At 39.7% G+C, this 16,705-nt stretch overlaps 1 protein-coding gene across 2 annotated transcripts in view; it reads right to left on the reverse strand.

The window, feature by feature from the left end:
* Nucleotides 1-2,109: 2,109 nt before the first annotated feature.
* Rnf180 (ring finger protein 180) overlaps nucleotides 2,110-16,705 on the reverse strand; it is a 143,409-nt gene continuing 128,813 nt past the window's right edge. For both annotated transcript variants that reach the window (XM_051182892.1, XM_051182891.1), the window contains one exon: nucleotides 2,110-3,097. In XM_051182892.1, the coding sequence (XP_051038849.1) occupies nucleotides 2,898-3,097 (200 nt within the window). In that variant the 3' untranslated portion in view covers nucleotides 2,110-2,897. The remainder of the gene's footprint in view (nucleotides 3,098-16,705) is intronic.

Consider the following 16,705-nt stretch of genomic DNA (forward strand, 5'->3'; position numbering starts at 1 on the left):
AGATTTAGGAGTTTTCTTTCCTTTCCTCTGAGTCTTTATTGGAAAATGTTTTTTTTTATGACTATATAAAAGATGCTGAAGAGGCACACAATGAATTTCTGTGTTTCTCTAAATTCATGGCACTAGAGAGATGCTTGAGCTGTTAAGAGTGCTTGCTTATCTTTCCAAGTACTGGAGTTCGGTTCCTAGAACCTGTGTCTTCCCAACTGACATTGCCTGTAACTCCAACTCTATGGTATCCAATACCCTCTTCTGGCTTCCTCAAACAAACTCATACATGTGAGACAGACATACATACAGACAGACAGAGCAACAAACACATACATATACACATTAAAAAAAAAACTTTAAAGTTAATTCATGAATTTAAACATTAACCAGTTCCTGGTTATTGTGTACTAGAATACAGAAGAAAATCATTTTTCTACTCGTTATGGAGTCTCCCAGCCAAAGGTGTGTAATATAAGCTAGACTTTAAGTGGGGTTGGTGTTGATCAGAAGGGAGCAAACACTGACTGAAGGGGAGACAGGCTTCTCTCCCTCTGCACAAAGGGGAAGGCAAGAATTGGATGATTTCTGGGATGGATTAGGTGACCATCATCTTGCTTGAAAGATGTCAAGTTCTCTGTCTCCTGCAGATGCTAAAATGCTTGCTTTGAGATAGAATGGAACACTTGCCATGCTTTTATTTTTGTTTGTTGCTTTTTGTTTTTATTTTTGTTTGGTTTTTGTTTTGGGAGACAGGGTTCTCTGTGTAGCCTTAGCTGTGCTGAAACTCATTCTGTAGACCAGGCTGGCCTTGAACTCACAGAGATCTGCCTGCCTCTGCCTCCCATGTGTGGGGGGGTAAAAGTGTGAGCCACCATTGATGGCCACATACCATGCTTTTAACATATAAGCTGAAGACCCAGGAGTATGTTTACATTCTGGCCTCTCATGGACCTTACCTGTCTCAGTGTCTGGGCATCACAGGTTTTATCTGGCTTCCTAGAAAGTGGTAGCTCTAACAAAAATATATTTAGTATTTTGTACCTTTTCGTTCCAGTTGTATAAAATATAAAATATTTTTAAATAAAATGAGAGACTTATAATTGCTTTTGGATGGGTATGCAGTTGCTTGTATTTAGGTTACAGATACAATTGAATAATTAATATGTGCTAAAATTGAAATGGATAGATGTTTGCTGTGAAAGATGTATCTATATTATTGTTTCTTGCTTTTTAATTTGCTTATAATAAAAAACTTATAAAGTAATTTAGGAATGAATCAAATATATTTTCTAGAGTATATAAGACAGGAGTTACATGGAAAACTGATTGATTTCATAGCTCTGATTGATTTCAAGGTTCTTAAAATGATGTCCCTGTTTGTGTTTGGTTTAATCCATATTGTGGGAATAATGCTTCACTTTTATCCAGAACACAAGTTAATGGATATAAATATTAATTTATAAACACAAATATATATCTCTTTTTAAATTTCATTTAATTTTGTTTTCTGGATTTGATGAGTCAGATATATTTGATAATATTTCACAGCTATAATTGTGAAAACAGAAACAGGAATAAACAGAATGAAAATATGTACCACTTTGATATTTCATTAAAAAAATCACAAAATGTCAACCTAATGTTTGTATTTGATACAGTCAGCAATTATGCTGAATTTTAACTAGTTAAAATTAGTCTAAATTTAACTAGTCTAAATTAGTCCAGCATGTCTGGTTTTGAATGGCTGTAGTATTATTAGTGCCATAAGTCATACTTTTTTTTTTTTTTTAAATCAGGCAACAACAAGATAGGCAGAAAAGATGGGTTAGCAGTTCATTACTGAAACTGGCCCTAGATCTTAAAAAACAAAACAAAAAAACCCAAAACTGTCCCAGTAAACACATAAGCTTTTGTCTTTCCTTTTTTTTTTTCATTTTTGAATCAGGATACCTTCCTCATTTCCTGCTCACACAGTAATACTTTATTTTCCTCTTGAAATATGGAAAAAATGTAACATAACGATTATTGTGTTATGATCAAACATCAGTCTTTCTTTATGTAAACCATAATCCCATTTTAGCAACTCTTTATTCCGCATATTAAGTCAAATAACAACAATAAAAATGTAAAAGCCACTCTTTATTGCACACTGACAATCTTCTAGTTAAATAAATCACCAGATTAATTATAGCCTGGACATGCACTGGTCATTTAGGTCACTAAAGGTCAGATTTGTCATTGTTTCTCAGTGATTCATTCTGAAATTGGAAGTGTTCATATGGCTCTCTAACATAGCTATCTGGTGTTAGTCTGATTGCATGGAACATTGTGTTCTTATCATAGTTAAAAATGTTGCACCAAAGCTATGACGTCTACAAAAAGGAGAGTCAGATTTTTTTGGTACTAGAAGGAGACAGAGTAGAGATATTCAGATATCGAAATGCAATATACCCTGCTTGATTAGTTCCCAGAGAATATGGTTTATATTTAATACACATCATTTGCCTAAGAATATGCAGTACTTGACTAAACATCTTAGTAATAATGATGCTATCCATCCAGATTATTCATTTAATATTTTTACTGTTTTTAATTGGAGGTAAAACCTCAGTTTTTACAATCATAGTAAGTATAAAAGTGATACTGTAAAATTAGAACCCAAGTCCTAAAGTAGAGTCTATGGAATTAATAGTTCACTGTTCCTAATGACTGGTACATCAGCTCTCAAATAAAATTTAGGTTGTTACATGAAAGACATTAATAAATCCGTTATCCTCAGAATTTCTATAAACACTAACAATTTTTATAATGCAACATTATAAAAACTAAAAAGCACACTCTCAAAATGTTTAAGCCATTGTTGTTTGTATTTAAGACTGTTCAATTATAGCTGAGTATGATGATTCCTAAAACGGAAAGAAAAAATAGCAAAGAAAGCAGAAAACAATGAATCCAATGACCCAGTTCACTGAATAAATATAGATGATCACCATATCCATGTCAAACCACCACCCACGGCTGTCATCCTCAAAGTGCAGGTAGTCCATCCTGTGTGCACCGTGTGGGAACTGCCTTCGTGTCATTGGAGCTGCATGTCTGTGGAATCCTAGAAGATACAGGAGTCAAGTTACTTTCCAGCTCACTGAAATCAGTGGCATGATTACAAAGGAAGCTGTATTATCACAGTGCCTGGAACAAAGCTTGTCTTGGCTTCACTGAATGGTGTACTATGTGTATGACAACTGCTTTCTCAATGATGAGCAACGGTGAGAAGTCTCAGTTTGGGATATAAAAGGCAGGGCAGCAGACAAACCTGGTCCGTAACTTCGACCATGTTTATGGTGACTTTGGGTCTGAGACTTCTCATCAGATTCACCTGACAGGAGTTGTGAAGATTATTTTCCCATACACATTTTCTGAAATTAAACCCTAGTCATCACAACTGCAACCAGAACTAATTATTCGGTGATTTGCAACACTAACTGACCTTTTCATCTTTCTCCTTGACAGTTTTATTCAGATCAGTTGATCGAGCAACTTTCTACAAGAAAATATTTATTGTTTTAGCCCTGAATGAGTTGAACAGACACAATAGTACCCCTACAAAGAAAATTAGCTTTAAGTTTCATGTTCTTCAAAGCACAGACCTACTTAGATTGGCTGGTGGAGAAAAGCAAATTTCAGAGGCATAATCCCTTATTACATTTCTGAGAAACATGCAATTCTGGGGATATTTACTAGGCAAGTATCTGGAGCCTGAGTATAACTTGGTCAACAGAAATGCGCTTTTGTTTGTTGGCCAATGGGATGGCAACTCGACACACCTGGGAAGAGGGAACCTCAATTGAGAAACTGCCTAGATCTACTGATCTGTGGCCATCACTGTGAGCTATTTTCTTAACTAATAATTGATGCAGAAAGGTCCAACCCATTGTGGATAGTGTCACTTCTGGGAAGATGCATCTAAGCTCTGTAAGAAGGGTAGTTGGCAGATTAAGGGACCTCTGACAGTGGAACCAGGATGTATCCCTGGTGCACAAAAAGACTTTGGGAGCACATTCCCCATGGAGGGATACTCCCTTAGCCTAGAGGTGGGGAGAGGGCCTAGACTCTACTGAAGATGACTTGACAGATTTGATGATCCCTCCTGGAAGGCATCACCCTCCCTGTGGAGTGTGTGTGTGTGTGTGTGTGGGGGGGGGGTGGTAGAATGGAGAGAGGTAGAAGGAACTGGGATCGATATGTAAAATAAAAAAAAAGAAGGGTAACTGAACAAGCCAGAGGAGAAAGCCAGTAAACATCACTGGTCCATGACCTCTGCTTCAGTTCCAGCTTTCAGGATTCTGTTTTGAGTTCCTGCCTTGGCTTCCCTTGGAGAAGGGCTGTAAGTGTAAGCTAAAAAACCTTTTCCTTCCTCACGTTGCTTTTGGTTACAGCGTTTACCACAGCAACAGAGAAGCAAACTCAAACAGCCAGTATATAAGGCTTACAGAAACATTTAAAAAGATGTATAACTTCACTATTAACTACCACATACTTTATTTTTTTTTACTTATTGATGTAAGAGGGCAGTAAACTATATTATTTACTTAAACAAAAAGATGTCTGGCACTGGCTAGTAGTGTAAAGGTCAGATGAGGCTCTAGCTTGGAGCAAATTCTGCTTCATCATTGGTAGCAAGTGAGTGATGGGACTTGGCCTGCTCCAGATTCGGCGCTAATTCAGACAGCAAGGGTGAATTCGCCTGGCTCCCGGATGGCTATTTAAAGCCCAACCGCTTCAATCAGGAACAGTTCTAGCTTGCTGTTTGTTAAGTTATATATTACATCTATTTGTATTATGTAGGCTGAAAACACGAGGGGCAAGTTAAAGGGAAACTAAGGTTTGTTTTAGAGTAAGATGCTGAGCTACCTACCTCTCAGGTAGGTTTTAGATAATTTGTAATTGTCTCCATCTGACCTCCTCGCATTTCATTTGGTATTTTAATTATTAACTTTTGTAGATCACAAGGAGCTTAATTAGGATAATCTGTCAGGTTTGTTTGTTTGTTGGCATCGTTAGTGTTTTGTAGACTCTGCTTAAGTCCCTTTGTGCTACATGTTTAGCTGATAATCTGATTAACTGGGCATTTGCCACCTTTAGTACATTGCAACATGTGAAAAAGAACAAAGTAATGAAGCCAGCATTTCTGGGCTGTCAAACTTCTAGTTTTTCCTTACATAACATCATATACCATTGGCAGATACTGGTGTAAGGCCTCATTAAATATTATTCACACACACACACACACACACACACACACACACACACCTCTCCCTCCCTCCCTCCCTCCCTCCCTCTCTCTCTCTCTCTCTCTCTCTCTCTCTCTCTCTCTCTCTCGCAACTGCTAGCTTCTAGGAGAGGATACAATCTTAAGCGTGGTGATTTAGCAGGTCAGTCACAGTCCAGGAGGAGGCCCCATCCCCAGAATTATTTGGGCAAATGAATTAGACTTGATAGTCTTCAAAGGAAAACAAAAGCAAGCAGTTGAGTGATTAGGGATGTGGGGGTGGATCTATGAGGAGCTGGAGGTGACTATAATGAAACTACACTGTATAAAGTTCTCAAAGAATTAAACTGTTAAAACATTTTTAAAATTTATCTGTGTGTCTTTCACATCATGCATCCTGATCCCACCCATCTCCTGGCCTCTTGAATCCTCCCTCTGCCTCTGTAAACCCCCCAAAAAACAAAATAAAATTTAAGAAAAAAAGAAAGAGAAAATCTCATGGGAGCTGTAGTTTGACAGAGTCACTAAGGATCCATAGCTGCTTACATACAGGTGTTAATCGAAAAGAATCACTGGCCTGGTTCAAGGCCCAGGCTCTCTCCTGCACCATCTACTCTGGACCCTCACTGGGAATCTTCCTGGACATCCCGTTTCTGCCCTGTGTCATGAACATCCTGTAGCCCTGAGTTCACAGGACCATACAGCCCCAACCCGTGCTCCGGCAGATTACAGTTGGGTGGATGTTAGGGTTGGCCAACACTTAACCCTGGTTCTGGACCTGTGTAGTGCAGGGTTGGTCAGCCTGACTTCACCACCAGGGTGAGTTCTCCAGCTTTGCCTTGGCTGCTTTATCCCTTGCAGGGATGAGCAAGGGATGCAGTCAGGCCTCAGGCTTTTACAGCTTTTACATCCTCAGGGGCAGTTCTCCACACCTGCACCTTCAGGGCCACCTCTACTGTGCAGCCCAGTAGAGGTGTGGGGGCCATTCTCCTGAGTGCTGCAGCTGATAAGGGGCAGGGACAGCTCTCCAGCTCTTCTGACCTCAGGGCAGCTCTCCCACTGAGGCAAGTGGGTGGGTGGGGATTGTCCCTGCCCTAACCCATGACAGATGAGTAATGTGAACAGCTCTCCCACCTGCCCCAGGCATTGGTGGGGGGGGGGCTGTGTGAGCCAGCATTTGACAGGGTAAGTCATGGGGACAGCTCACAACTTCGGGGCTGGCCCACCCACATCCCTGTCTACTGGGTCAGCTGTGCAGTGCAGGGCCCATTCTCCCGAGTGCTGCAGCGAGTGAGGGGTTAGGTCTGGCCCCCAACCAGCTGCAGGTGTCTGTCGGGAGGTAAAGGAAGGAGAGCACCTTTCCTCTCATTCATACCGCCACGTGGGAGACGAGAGGGGCATGACCTGCTTTCCCATTCCCGTGCCCTTAGGGTTTGCCCGCCCTGCCCCTGAGAACAGGGTGAGTTAGTTCTAAGGTGCTGCCCAGGTGAGGTGTAGGGCACTCTCTCCTGAGTGATGCAGCCGGTAACGGGTTGGACCAGTTTTCCGTGGTGCTGCAGCCATTGAGGGACGGGGCCAACTCTGTATAGCCCAATCCTCTCAGCCTTCCGTGGTATCAAAAGCATCGGACATTAACACAGATCATGGCTGCATCGGGGCCATGGATCTAGGCATGGACCCTGCAGCAGCCCAGGCCCAGACATCACCGTGTCACTGAGTGGCAGTCAGGTCACCTGCTTCAGCCTGCTCCTCTTCACCGCTTTCTCTTCATCAGATACGCTTCTGGCCACAAGAAATGAGCCATTCTGTCTCTCTCTTCCATAGCACACTGTTTTTCTCCTCACGATAACTGTGCCCAATCCCCCCATGCTTTCTCCTCGAAGCAGGGGAAGGCATGCCTGTGCGTGGCTCTCTTTGCTCAGCATGTCGTGACACTGGGCAGGCACATGCTTCTTCCTAAACTATTATTTTTTAATGCTTTTTTTTTCTTTTACTTAGATAAGCACAAATGTGTTATCTTTGTGTTCAGATGAGCTGAACTACTATGCACTCAGCCTGTGAGCCATCCCCATGTGAAACGTCAGGGAAGAGTCCATCAGTCTTCGAAGCTTTCTGTCTTCAAAACTGAAGTCATTACCGTCGTAGGAGCGAGGAAGTGGGGGACAGTTTTCTCACACTTAGTTACTACTCAAATGCATCAAGAGAAACAATCTCAAAGTAGTTTACACACCTTTCAAAGGCTTCCTCACCCAAGCAGGCTAGAGATGGAATACTGCTATTAGAAGTTACTGTTAGTATTAAAAACCTGTTTTTCCTGGTCCGAAAGAATGATGTATAGGGTGGGATTATTCAGATTCCAAGTACATAGGTCAAAAATAAAGTGCAATGGATCAAATAACCAATAGTATCAGTATGTATTTCAATAGGGATAGTCATGCCAGAAAAACCAGAGAGCTGATACAAACCAAGAAATGGTGTTTTGTGAGTAACTGTCCACGTGCTGGACTCCCAGAGAGCCTCAATTTACTGTTGCGCGGTGTCACTATATTCCCGTGTACCTACATCCTGTATTGGTGAAAGATACCAAAAGGAGGCGGCGAGGGAAGTACAGGTCATGGCACCAGATCGAATGAAACAAACTTTTATATGGGAAGTAGATAGTGGTCATTGGGCTGGCTAATTTAATTTTCTTTGACTGGTTTTTAGGCAGGAGGGGAGTGAACAGGAATTTACAGGAAGCTTTGGAATTTCTAGTGATGTAAACTGCATGGGATAATGGCAGTTTCTAAATCAAAGCTGGCTTAAAAACAAAAACCACTTCACAGAGAGTTATTCAGTGGGGAGAAGTAAACTATGACAGGACACTAGAAAACATCAGGACACAAACTTCAGTGTTCAGTGCAGACTCCACTAGAAGGTGACGGTGGCCATGAAATTCAAGCCCCTTGTCCTGTGGGAGAGTGAAATGAATTAACAGACACAAAGCAAAGGGCTGGCCCACACAGAACATCTAGTAAAGGGTAGATTCGCATTTTTATTAGAGGAGAAACCTGCATTGCCTTTCATATGTCATTTTTTTTTCTCAATCAGCAAGCTCAATATTCTTAGCCCAAATGGCTTCCGTGTTCCTTTGGACTCACTGAATTTTTTGAAGTCAGTTGCTGACCTTAAACAGACTGTCAGAGCATCACATGGTAAAACGAAGTTATTACATCTCATGGAGAGTATATGATCTATAATTTAGCAAAGATCTAAAGATATTTTGACATGATGCCTGTCATGAAGAAATTCAGTCTGGAACACTGTCAGTTTCTTAAAAAACTATCATCCTCATAGGAGGCAGGCTCAATTTACTCAATTTAATCAGTAAATTAATTTAAATGTAACTGAAACTTAGTTTCCTGATAGCCAGATGAATCAAATAGTAAGGTTAAACGATCTCATCTGATAGGGTTTGGCTTCTGAGGGCCACACTACCCACTGTAGTAGCTGAGGCTCTTCTCATTCCCTGGAGCCATGCTTTGCCCCCATATAAATCATATCATCTGGGAGTCGATGTATCTAAAAGCATGATGATGACAACATACAAACTTTAATATCTGCAACCCCGTTGTCCTAGAAATGGATCTGGATTGGTGTCAATGGAATGAGAAGATTCTGAACCTGGGTTCATGGTTATAAACAATACAAACTACTTTGTGAGACACATGATGAGAAATGAGAATTACTTGGTCCTAATGCATGCTTTCAGCTATGATCCGATGTGTAGTGCATTTCAACCATCCTGTAGAGAAGTGTAAACATGATGGAGACATGCAACCTGGAGGGCGTTCGGCATCTACTCTAGCACGGGAGGGTGAGGAACTGTATCACAGAGAAAAGTGTACTCCCCAGGGAACCATAAAAATCTCTATTTATACCAGTATTCCGCATACTTTCTCAACTCAGAATAACTTCTCTGTGTCTATTAGGATGTCTACATAGCCCCCACCCCCTGCTTAGTCTGCTAATGAGATAAGCTCAACTAGATGTTTTTAGTTTTCTAATGTGGAATATATTGTAAAAGCATTTGATGTTAGTGTATATTATAAATGGGTGTGGCATTTTCATACACCGTTTTCATCGACCTCCACTTCACTCTCCACCCTACGTGCCGGGTTTCCTTTCCGGGTTCCCTTCCTTCTGCTATCAGCCCATACTCACTTTTTCACTCTCTGTTAAGAATTCCGCTTAATGTTTAGAGTGTTTTTTTTTTTCACGTACATGTGAGTGCATGTTTGTGTGTGTGTGTGTGTGGACACATGTGCAGGTGGGCATATGAGTGACCGTGGAATAGAGGTCACCGTTGAGCATCTTTCCTGATTACTCTGCTTCATTACTGAGTCAAGGTCTCCCCTGGGCGGGGCGGGGCGGGGCGGGGCGGGGCAGGGCGGGGCGGGGCGGGGCAGGGCAGGGCAGGGCAGGGTGCTTAGGGACCCCAGCTATTCTGCCCCTCACAAGTACTGTGTATACAGCTGGGTGCTGGGGATCAGAACCCTGATTCTTACACTCGGATGCCAAGTGCTTCACCCACCAAGGCATCTCCCCAGCCTAGTGCAACCCTTCTCTTGTTCCATTATTCAGCCCCCATACATAAAAATTAAAACACAGGATAATCAGCTGAAAGAAATCGTGGCATTTTGTCTGTGTCTGGCTTATTTTACTTAGAAATAATCCTTCATTCCCAATGTCGAATAACTTTTAAAAATCTGCCAAGGCAATAGATTTCCCCCCATTTCTTAAAATTGCACCTTTCTGCACAGTATAAATGCCATACGACTGCACTGACTTTTGTTTACCGCCTCACATTGTTACTATTTCATATGGTATTTTCTTCATGTTAACGAGGGGACGGGTCTGCTGATACTGTTTTGCTCTGTTCTTGCCTGGCTAGTATATCATGCTTTTATATGTTTGCTGTTAGGTGAGATTTCTCCGTCCGGCTTTGTACGTCAACATATTTTGAAAGCAGAGATATTTCCTGCATTTTGGACTGTCTCTTCAATGATGTCTGTATGGTAAACAGTTGTGGAAGATAAAGTGTTCCCACTGGAGCAGAGGGATGCTTTGCACAGCTCTGGAACATAGCATACTTAGTGCTTGTTGCAAAAGATAGTTTTATAAGCTCAATGTCGTTCCATGAATCTCATCCCATGACACGTGTAGACAGTATCTGCTCCTTTGTGATATATCCTATGGGCAAGAGGCTCCCAGACAGCCATAGCAAAGGCTGCTACTCTGGCTAATACTGTCACCATCCTAGAAGTGTGTACTTCACACACACACACACACACACACACACACACACACACACACATGAACGAACTGGGCTAAATAACTTCTTAACTGGCAAATGGGCTAAATCTCCAAGGTTTAACAGTTCTGGACACTGGAAAACTAGTAATTGTTTTTAGCTTCAGGAATAGTTTGCATAAAATCAGATCAGAATCCTTAAAGTTTAATAAATCTGTTCCATAAAAGTACTTGAGTCTGCAGTCTGCCCAGGTGCAGATCCTCCTATCCCCCAAGTAATTTCTTCATTTATTCTTTGAGAATTTCACACAATGTATTTTGATATCGTTCTTTTCCTTCCCCCAATCTTCCTAGGTTCTCCCCACCACATTACTCACTCAATTGTTATTTCTCTCTCTCAAGACAACAATGATATGGAGTCTGAGTTGTGTTGGCCCAACCCCTCCTGAGGTGAGGCCTGCCCTGCAGTGCAGCTGATGTACCCGGTGCCACTGGACCCAAGGAAACTGATGGCCCCTCTGCTAGCAGCTGTCAAGTGCAGGTAGCTTCTGGTGTTTGTCTGGAACATCACACTTATCTTCTGTACCGAGTCTTCAGAAAAACTTTCATACCAGCTGACTTAACATTCACATTTTCTAGTCTTGAGTCATATTTGTAATAATGTTATTCTCTATGTACAATTCAAATGAGTTGAACTAAAATCCTCATGGCCATGCTACATTTTGGAGCCTTCACAGGAATATTCTAGTCTCCTTCTGAGTTGGTGGTTTATCTGTACTTCTCTGACAGTTGACTTCTAAAATGACTACAATGAACAAATGAATGTGTGCTTCTAGGTGGCTGTTTCCTTTAAGATGCTGCAGGGGTCTTTGCTCACACGGCAGCAGGCAGTTAGTAAGGTGCCCGTGCAGGCGCCCTGTTGGGTCCTAATGATCAGGACGATGTGCAGCAGACAGGCTTGCTGTCCAGAATGCGGTGTTTTGAGTTAATATGAATTCTAAAGAAAAAAATACTGAGCTAACCTATTCAAAGGACAGGTGAATAAAAATGGAGATGGAATATGACTGGTTTTATTTTATTAGACAATCTCTTAATGAGATTAATTGCAGTAAAATCAGGGAGCAAGAAAGACATTTAAAAACATTTTCAAATCGCTATTAGGCTCAGAAGGGGTATAAACACTATCACAATTCCAGAACCCAAAGTGCCTGTTTCTTCTAAAACTCTATTTTGTAAAAAGAATTTTGCCTCTGAAAGATGACTCTCATATCTTACATAACAAGGTTGTGACCTTTCCCCCAGAAGATATGGTTGCATTTCATCTTTTCCATCAGCGTTTGTAGAAGGCTGCTTTCCGGGCTTTTCTGCAGTCTCAGCAGCTTGCAGCCTGTCCTTGGTGACTTCCTGTACAGGGTATTTGCTGTGTGAACGGGTGGGGGGGCCTATCCATGAGCACAGATCTCAAAGAACAGGGGAGCGATTCACACATCACTGGAGCATGTCCCACACCGTGTCTTTCAAATTTATTTTCAGCAGAGGCTGAATCTTTCCATGAATAAACTGAAAAGGTATTTTGTAGTTCTCATGAAAAATTTCTTTACTGAGCTCTGAAACTAGTATTTCAGAAGGAGTCAGGCCATCGTTTTCATATGCGATGGGCCAGGTGAAAGGGTAAAGCACTGCGTTTCACTGTTTTCCATTCTTCACATTATGTAAGATTTGTGTGTGTGTGTGTGTGTGTGTGTGTGTGTGTGTGTGTGTGTGTGTGGAGTTGACTGATATAAGTAGGTCTTAGTGGAGGTGGAGTGTGATATTTATAGTCACAAATAGGTATAGACTTGCCTGGTTAACATACTTGAAAAGTTAGTGCAAACGGATTTTAAATGCATTCTTCATCTTCGGTGTCTTTAGTCCTCCAGAGTTAAATGTATTAATCCTGCAAATGTTGGCCTTTTTTATTGAAGCAGTTAAACGTGACTATTTATCACTCTAGAACAGCTACAATATTTTTGTCATTATCAGTTGCCAAGTTGAATTATGCATTAAAATATTTTGTATCTATAACCAAGAAATAGTATCCTAAATTTAAAAAAAAAATGCACTTGCCATTAAAAAACAGAACAGTTCAGTCAGTGACATTAATTAGATGCACGAGGCTGTGTAACTATTGCCATGATATTCCACCCTCCACATAACCCTTAAACAAAAACACAGTCAATAGGCAGCAACTCCCTTCCCCCTCCCAGACTCTCCTAATCTCTAACCTCTTTTCTATGAATTTGCCTATTTCAGGTCTATCAGTGGGATCATAAGATAATATGTCTTAATTGTCTAGGTGTGTCCATACTGTGGGTGTTCTGTCATGGGTTTTATTTCTTTTTATCTGTTCTATGCACATGCTACATTTTGTTTATCCATTAACATGCAGAGGGATGCTTGGTTTGTTCCTACCATTTGGCTATTGGGGATGATGGAATAATGACCACTGGTGTACAACTATCTTGTTTTAGCTCTTGCTTTGAATTCTTTTGGTTATATATACCCAGAAGTAGAACTGTAGAGTCATATGATAATCCTTTATTCAGCCTTTTGAGGATCCTCCAAACTGTTTTCCTGGTGGTTTTCATCATTTTATATTTTGCTAGCAAGTTATGAGAATTTCAATTCTTCCTTGCCAATAGTTGTTATTTTCTGTTATTACTGATGCTACACCATCCTAGCATGCCAGAATTATCTTTTAATGTTGGATTCAATAATAATTCCATGATAATAAGTGATGTTGAGAAGCATTAAATATACATCTTAGCCACTTGCATAGCTCTGTTTGGAGAAATGTCTATTCAAATCCTTGACCCATTTCAAAAGCTGATTTTCTTACCTTCCTGTTACTGTGTCATGCTTCTTTATACATTATGGATATTAACTGCTTGTGAGGCTTGTAAATATTTTCTCTTACACTGCCTTAATTTCTTGAAAAATGTGCTTTTTGCAGAATTTTAATTGTGACAAAGTACACTTTACTTATCTTTTGTCACTTGTTCTTTTAGTATATATCTAAAGAACATATTGATCTTAAAAATTTAGCCTTATGCTTTATGTCTAGAATTTTATGGTGTTTAGGTCTTGTACTTGAGCCATTGTTCCATTTGAAGCCAAATTTTAATTTGTTTGATGATATACTTTTAATGGGCAAACACAATGCATCACTGACATTTTATGCAGTATGATGTAATTATTTGCTGAAAAAGTTATTCTTCATTGAATGGACCTACTCCGCAGCCAGTCAAAACTAACTGTCCACAGCTATATGGTATGTTTGGGATGCTCAAACCAATCTGTGTACCTATCTTACGGCAATACTGTAGTGTTTAAATTACTATTCCAGTGTAGTAAGTTCTGAAACTGCTAATGTATTTATTTGCTTAACATCTATCTATCATCTATCTATCTATCTATCTATCTATCTATCTATCTATCTATCTATCTATCTATCCATCCATCCATCCAGCCATCCATCCATCTTCTGTGTGCATACTTACACATGTAAGTCCTAGCACTCCTGTGGAAGTCAGAGGACAACTTGTGGGGTTTAGTTCTTTCCTTCCATCATCTGGGTCCAGGGAATTAAACTTTGAATTGAAGTCACCAGGCTTGGCACCATGCACCTTTGTCCCTGAACCATCTCATCAGCGTAAGATTTTTTTCCTCTTAATTTATTCATGATTCCTTAAATTTTGGTAAGAGTTTGTGAGTTTGTCTTTCAGTTCTTAAAAAGGGGACTATTAATATTCTGATAGCCACTGCACTGAAACTGTAACTATCTCTGGGTAGTATTTATATCTTACTAATGTTTAAAAATTTAGCCCATTTACCTGAGTTCTTTTTTTCATTAATTTGTATTTTGGCCATCTTGTAGTTTTCAGGCATTTTATTATTTTAGATACTACTGTAATCAGCATCTAAACTGATTTTAAATAATATTTTTGGATTGTTCAACCTGGTAGTTTAACAAACTAACCCCAAACTTGTAATCCGCCTGCCTCTCTGCTTCCTGAGTGCTGAGATTACAAACTTATGCTACAACACTCAGCTACGACTGGTTTTCCAGATAATATTCGATCTTGCTAAATTTGCTTGTTCACTTTTGCAGGTTTTTAATTCTTTTTGACTTTCTACATGCATTTGTTATGCCATCTGTAGATGGTATAGATGTAGGGAGGCAGCTTTGTTTTCTGTTCTGGAAGCTACTGTTTCTTTTTCTTAGTGTCCTTCCATTTTGATCAAAGCAGATATTTTGTTGATCCAGTCTTTTAAAAACCATCAAGAAACAATCTGTGGCAGGGCCATGGCTTTAACCTAAACACTTTCATATTATGTCAGAACCAAATGTGGGCCGATGTATTTTAGTATTTTCCTTAGTTTTGGAGTGATATAATTCTTGTTCCACTAGGTTACAGAGCATGATAATTAATACATTTACACTTCTACCCAATCTAGGTTTCTATGATCTGAATAAATTTGCCTCAATTAGGCACACCATAATTTATTTTATTTTGGTCTTTGGAATAAGCATGATGAATGCCAGAAATAAATAAATAAATATATATATATATATATATATATATATATATTTTCCTATTAAAAAAGAAAGCATGTGGAGATTATGAAAACAATTACTGCAATGGTTCTCAACCTGTGGGCTGTGACCCCTTTCGGGGTTGAATGACCCTTTCACAGGGGTCACCTAAGACCACCAGAAATAGCAGATATTTTCATTACAATTCATAACAATAGTAAAATTACAGTTATGAGGTAGTTATGAAGTAGCAACAAAAATAATTTTATGGTTGGGGGGGGGTGTCATGACAACATGAGGAACTGTATTAAAGGGTTGCAGCGTTAGGAAGGTTGAGAACCACCGAGTAGCGAGACTAATGTTAACTGGATGATTGCTTTCTAGGATTTGGATAAATATCCCTGACATTTTTTTCTATTTGTTTCACCTACTATTATTAAATATACTGCTTATGTAATCCTATTTATCTATTTTTTTCCTCCTTTTTTTTTATGGTACTAGGTTTTGAACTTAGAGCCTTCACATACTAGGCAGATACTGTCATTCAGCTACATTCTCAACTGAAAAGGTTTTAATGTAATTATTTCATGTTCAAATTTGAGGACTTTTCCCCATAAAGTAAAATTTATTTCTTTTCTTCACTAAGAAATAAAAATTGATTTCTTACTTCTTACTCTCATTACTATTTAATACAGAATAAAGTAGATCTTACTGTTTTGTCCATTTATAAGTACTTAATTATTTGTTAAACTTTTAAATTTGTTGGTAAAATTGTGACAGGAAGTTTAGTCCAAGATCTGAATTCAAATTTCACCTAATTTGTGTCATATTATGAACTAGTTAATCAGGAAATACTTCAAAGGGTCCCATGCATTTTGTGGAACAGAATGTTCTGGGTTGTAATCTTCAGTAAGTTATTTAGCTACCAGTAAGTCTCCATCTTACAGATTAAAAATCAAGAGAAGTCTTAGGTTTTAGTCTGAGTAGCTTATCATGTGTTACTTAAGAACTGTAGATTTCCAATGAGCCAAAGCTACAAAGAAGATACCAGTGCTGTGACATCTCATGCAGAAATATCCAAAACACTGCTCTGTGGGAAGATAATTATTACTTATTTTTCAAATCACTACCCTGTGTGTGCACATGTGTTTATGGGGGGGGAAGATAATTATTTTTCAAATAATTATATTTATCCTATGTATGTATGTATCTATCAATCTATCACACACATGTCATATTTAAAAATCCTTGTGACATTTAAAGAATGAGCCATCTTCATGTTCTAACCTATCTTCAGCCATAGCCACTCCCACAGGTATTTGTACAAATGTCTGGGATTACACAGGGCGTTTCCATTTGGCTGGGTGTGTCAGTGTTCAGCAGTGCGGGGACCTTGGCAGCACTGGCCAGCAGTGATGAATAATCAGACCTCTGGGAACGCTGGAGAGGTCAGGGGTCTGGCGGTCTTTCCTCAACTAGATAAATAAGTGAGCTGAAAATGGCTGGTGAGAGGTTAAATTATAACTAAAGCTTATTATTGGACAAATCATCTTAGAGAACATGACCTATATAAGGCA

This window comes from Phodopus roborovskii, unplaced genomic scaffold (genome assembly GCF_943737965.1).
Source record: "Phodopus roborovskii unplaced genomic scaffold, PHOROB, whole genome shotgun sequence".
In the NCBI taxonomy this organism is placed as follows: Eukaryota; Metazoa; Chordata; class Mammalia; order Rodentia; family Cricetidae; genus Phodopus; species Phodopus roborovskii.